Here is a 6,148-nt window from a genome sequence, read left to right on the forward strand (position 1 = left end):
CAAGCTGTGTTGGATCCTGATGAAGATGGTGAAGCTGTTGATCAAAAGGAGTATAGAAGTATGATTGGATCTTTGTTGTATCTAACTGCTTCTAGGCCTGACATACAGTATTTACGGTGATGGACCGGGAGTCGGCTTGGGGATAAGACGACGTCCATGGTGGTCAAAGATCATGCGGGATACTTAGGCTAGAGTTGATGCACGTGGTTGATGGAGATTGCATATGGCATACGATGGAGTTATTGTGTGCGTATGGGATGCGGAGTCGAATTTGAAAGGAGCCCAAATTTGGTACGATTGGTTATGTAAAGTTTCTTTCTTGTACTAGAGGGTTTCCTAAGGTGTTTAGGACTCCTAGTATGAGTTTGGTTCGTAGCTTTAAACTGCCTACCTCATGTATAAATAGAGGGGGAGCGTGAGGCTTTCCGGTATCGCTTTAGAGAGCAATAGAGTTGAGTTTTGAGTTAGGGTTTCGAGTTTAGTCGAAATTTTTGTTAGGAGTGTTGTTGGTGCACTTTGTAAACACAGAGAGAAGTAATAAAGTCGTCATCCACTTTAAGAGTTATTCGATTTGTGTTTCACCGGGTTTCGGCGGTCAGACCGGCGGCATCGCGGCGGTCCGACCGGCGGGCACACGGCGGTCAGACCGGCGGCGACAGGAGTCGGCGGCAGGCGTTTTCGGCGGTTCGACCGATCGATCTACATCGGTCAGACCGACATTCATCAGGCGGTCAGACCGGCGCAACTACTTCGGTCAGACCGCGATCCATCGATTTCGAGGGTAACTTTTATTTCCGCTAAAAGTTTTCGGTTTTTGGGTATACCAACCATTCACCCCCCTCTGGTTGGCTTAGTTCTAGTGATTCGATCCTACAGATATGTCATCGGCTCCTAGCCGATCGGCTATCGTTTATAGATTTAACCTTGTTTTCTTGTTTTTTCTTCTTGTTGATTGTAGGATCAAATCAACTGGCACGCTCATGAACCTAAAAACAAGATTTTGGACCTGCACAGGAGTTAAGCAGATCTTCCAGACCAGCGTGTGTTTTTCGCATCAACAAGGGTGCATATGGCAAGATGGCAAGGTGTATGCAGGCCGGGCCAATATGCTAGATGTGCAGGGTTGATGATGGGGGGCCTATATATGTGGCTCGGTAGCCAGAAGTAAGGGAGGGCTCCGCACATGCGCCACCGTTTGTGGGAGACGACGACATATATGGGCCACTATAGTGAAGGCCTTCAGACACTATTGTAAAAACCCTCATTAGTGTGGGTTCCCCAAACAGCACTACTCTTTGAGCACCGATGAGGGAGGTGGCATTAGTGTCGGATTAGGAACCAGCACTGACGTGCTTCTACAAAGCACAAAAAATGGGAGGACGGTTCAAAGAATCGGCATACACATAACCAATCCCCATCAAGAACAATAGCACCAGATCAGACTCACTGCCGCCATCCCAGCAGAGCCACCCGATATTGTCATCAATCTTCTTCGCTGCGATCTTCCTCATTGAGCCTACTTACCGCCGTCTCTTTGTAACGGGAACATGTCCGGATCAGGAGTAGGAGTCCTCCGGTGCTACCTTTCCCTTCTTCTTGCTGGCATCGTCTTTCTCCTCCACCCTTCTCCCCGCCTGCTATCTTCTCCTATCTTCTTCCCAGCCTCTCTGTCAAGCCACTCAATCTGGACTCGCCAGCCTCCCGGACAAGCCGCTCAATCTAGAAAGAGGGGGCACGCAATAGCAGGCTAGAAAGGGAAAAGATGAGACAAGAAGTGAGAGGCAGGGGCGGGCCCAGGATTTAGACATTGGGCATTCGAAATAGGTAGGGGTAAAACAAAATTCTTTTTAGCTCCAGAAATCTAATAATTGATTGGTATAATATCACGCATTACTATTTGTATAATATTATAGCATATAGAACACAAAATTGGCCAGAACTTTATAAATTGGTAGAATTGATCATAAGTCCAAATTCTTTAACATATAGAAGTGCTGATTGTTCGACATATGAAAGTGGCAACATATAAAACATGTAAAGGATAGAAAATGGCATATTTTAAAAATGAGTGATGATGTCCTCATCCTTTAACTTGTAAAAAGAATTCTCTTCCAATGAATGTTGATTTTTGCTCATCTTACTTCTTGTTTTTATATAGTTCATTGAAGAAAACACCCTCTCTAAATTCTCTAAATCCCATGTGGGCACCACATGTCATTATCACCCCTCCTCTTCTTCCTCATCTCTCCCCAACTCCCCTTTCTTCATCTCTCTCGCCCCTCTCCTCTGTCCACTCTCCAGGCACGAGTGAAGAGGGTCGGCGCGCGGGGGCCGGCGGGAGAGGAGGGAGCGGCTGCTTGCCATATCAGCTAAATCCGTTTCCGACTCTGTTTCCAGCTGATGCGCAGTCCAACTCTTAACCCAACTCGATTCCGCACCAAATCCGCCTTGATTTGTTCTTGCTTCCCCGAGTATGATGCAAAATTCCGTTGTTAACAGTAACTTAAACAAAAGGAAAGTAACTATGTCACAACATTAAAAGTAAATCCGTTATGGATGTAAAAACATTAGTCTATCTAGAAATTAAATGTAATTAGCACAAATTATGGAATTGACTAAAAATGATAATAAAATAAACAACTCACAACATTATAAATGTATAAGAAGTAATTTAATCAAATCAAAAAGTTATATATATATATATATATATATATATATATATATATATATATATATATATATATAACTTACATATGCAATATAAGTAGTTTACAACATAGATATTTCTTTTATCAAAATACAGTCATGTAAGATCTTGTTATAAAGATTTAATTGCAATGAACACAATGGTGTAATCGGATTATAGGTCGGATAAGTAATTTAAATGAAAATTCTATAAGAAGAAAAAAAAGGACATTTATCATTTGGTATACTAGTAGGTGTTAATAGTAAAATTTGGTAAGCCCCAAAGTCATCATTGCTCTAGAGTCAGTATCAGCTTCAGAGTCCTAGAATCGGCCGATTGGAAGTCGCCAATAGTCGGATTCTTAGTAAATTCAGTTAAGAAAATTAATCTATTAAAGAAAGTTTATCCAGAAGTGACCGAGTTCAAACTGGATACGGCATGGCAGTTTATCTATTAATTAGGAAGAGTTTGCTAGTTTCTTTTATCTTTAGGAAAGTGTGTTTAGTGTCCGATAAGGACTTTATGTTTTCCTTTTATCTTTAGGAAAGTTTCTTTCTTGTTCAAGAATGACTAGTATCTACCCATGGGTATAAATATGTACATCGAGGTCATTGTAAACTATCTCATAGATCAATACAACTACTCTCGGCGCATTGCCACCCTATTTCCTAAGGTTTTTACTTATCACGGCGGAACTTGGCACCTGACACGGGACTGCATCGGCTTTCGATCTCCAGCGAAGGTGTAAGTCCTATGTTCCGCCTGCCCTTGAAATTATATTGGTTGCATTGGCGTCGTTCAAGGCTGCATCGCTTCAACCTCTTGGGTTGCTCTGGTTTGGTTCATATATTTGCCTACCTATTTATCATATATTTTTTAATGAATTGATACTACTATTGTCGACGTTTGATGTCGCGATTCCGGTATTTGTATAGTATGGGGATCGTTGGTACTAGGATATATGCGAGACTTAGGTAAAAGAGACGGAGACGAGGATTTTTATACAGGTTCGGGCCCCTGAATTGTCAGGTAATAACACTACATCCTGTCGGCCGAAGCCGGTATTGCTCTTATTCACCATAATCACACCAGTACAATATTTGGGGTAGCCTATCTAATTGTTGTCAACATGGCGGATTGAAGTATCATCGTAGTCGACAACAGGGTAGTCTTCCTCCTCGAATCCGTGCCCGACGAGATCAGAGATAGCGCTAGATTCCTCTCTTTGGTTCCCGTAGGTACCATATCGGGTTTTCCTAGGTTTATCTCTGATGTTGATATCTGGCAACTTGTCTTAGCGTATGTAGGCTTGTATTGGCTTGTGGTTTTGTGGCGTCTATGTTGTCCGTGTCCCCTCTCCTCCTAGGGGGCCTTGTATTTATACCCATAGGTGTCCCCTTGTTCAAGTAGAACTAAGAAAACCAATATGGATACAATCCGTTTCCATGTAGAACTCTGGTTGTCCTTCCTTATGCGGAACTCCTCCTATATCCGAAGGTTGTTTCCGTATAAGACATGGTATGTGGTGGGTCCTGCCGAGATTTAGTCAACTACTATTAGGTATGTGGTATCCATAACCCTGACAACTATTATTAATGATTTCTTTTTATGAAGAGGAACTGATGTGTTGGCATCAATGCCAGTTCTTGCTTACAATGGGTGCGAGCGAGGGGTGTTGGTAGGAAACCCCTTATAATTAGCATCGGATTTTCCTCAACCATCAATGATAGGGTAGTGTGATTGTGTTGTTCTTACTACTAGGATAATATGTGGATGTTAATACATTAGCGACCAGAAAACTGTGTCATCCTTCCTAAATCGTCACTTAAAAAAAATGTCAAATGACCACATATCTGGTTATTAACTTCATATTTGCCAATATATATTTTTAGGGGAACATTTGCCAATATATAAGAGAATCAAAAGCCGCTACATATTATTAGTGCAAGTCAATATATAGAAATCATTCTCCCCATAGAAATAGTTACAATGTGCACATCTTAAAAATAACGATCTCAGTTATTTCAACAACATAGGAGTATATAACAATAATACCCACACTGGTATGATAAAAATTCCTATTCCTCGATTGGAGGTGGGAACAGACACATGCGCACCCGTCAAAATAAATAAAAAAAACAGTTGTAAGGAAGTATTTGGGTTGCTAACCTAGAAAGATTTATTTGATAGGTAAATTCTGGTAGTAGGATGGCAAATCAAAATGTCCAACATATAGAATGTATCCAGGGGCGGATCCAACGTGGGTGCTAGGGGGACTCGAGTCCCCCCTATCCCGCTGGACCACCATTGGTAGAAGGGGAAATGAAAGGGGGAAAAATAGAGAGAAAATGAAAAGTAGAGAGGACTGAACAAGGAAGAAAGAGATCACGAGTCCTCCCCTTAAATCTTGTTATGGATCCGCCCTTTAATGTATCTAGGACTTTGTGCCTAGGATCTGCGTGATGAGGTCGTGTGCGACACCCAACATCTTCCAGGCTTGGTGGAACTTGTCGGCGATAGTGACCTCTTCCATATCGCACGACCGGATGGGGCACGCGCTCATGCAGATGGGCGGTTGTTTAAGAAAGCCCACGAGGAAACCGTCCAAGTCCCTGTACTTTTTGTTGACGTCGGCGGAGGCAGAGAAGAAGGCGGCGAGGGCGTTGGAGAGGGTGTCGACGCTGGCGGTGCACTGCTGGAGGCACACGGGTGGCACGCCCTTCCCCTTCATGGTGGCTAGCAGCTTGGTAGCCATCGCCTTGGCCTCCGTCGTGTGGTTGGCGATTGCCTGCAGGTACAGCTCCGCGAGGGGGCCCACCGTCGTCGCCTTCCGGGCCTCCGGGATGCCCGACAACAACTCCACGCACGCCTTCTTGTCTCCTGTACGCGAGCATGGCCCCGTGATGCTCGCCGGGGCATCACCTGCTTCTTGCGCCGCCATCGACCCGACCACCACCTGCAGGCCAACTAGTACCAACAGCCCGACGGCCGCCATTAATTTGCTACGTACTCCCTGCGATATGATCGAGCTGACCGGCCTCCTAATTAATTGCGTTATGCTTATGCATATATAACACAATGAATCAGTGGAGATCAGGACGGAGGCAAGCAACTACTCCTCCTACCTTAATTCTCGCTGCATGCTTCTCTCTAGCTAACACTAACAGCACGTACGTACACGTATATATGCATGCATTTGGCCAACCAGTTTTGCATGCATGGTCGCCCGTAGTTTTGTCGTCCATTCATTTCCTTTCCTTTCTCATCGTCTTGTCCTTTTTAAACACTGGTTGTCCTACATAATAGCTTTTTTCAGCGTGGCCATTGATTAGCTAACCGCATTGCCCGCCATCCTCCTTTCTCCTCGGCACTACTCATCTTATAGAAATGCATTTCTATAGTAGGGGTGGGCATAAGATTTTTGAGGATGAGGTGTTTAAAATTTATACTGATCCATTGGTG

The 6,148-nt window shown here is 43.8% G+C and overlaps 1 protein-coding gene across 1 annotated transcript; it reads right to left on the bottom strand.

The window, feature by feature from the left end:
• Positions 1–4,684: 4,684 nt before the first annotated feature.
• LOC127755236 (uncharacterized) lies at positions 4,685–5,842 on the bottom strand. Its single transcript, XM_052280894.1, has one exon. It carries the CDS (start codon positions 5,679–5,681, stop codon positions 5,121–5,123), a length of 561 nt encoding a protein of 186 aa, XP_052136854.1. The 5' UTR covers positions 5,682–5,842; the 3' UTR covers positions 4,685–5,120.
• Positions 5,843–6,148: the final 306 nt, after the last annotated feature.

This window comes from Oryza glaberrima, chromosome 11, assembly GCF_000147395.1.
Source record: "Oryza glaberrima chromosome 11, OglaRS2, whole genome shotgun sequence".
Lineage (NCBI taxonomy): Eukaryota > Viridiplantae > Streptophyta > Magnoliopsida > Poales > Poaceae > Oryza > Oryza glaberrima.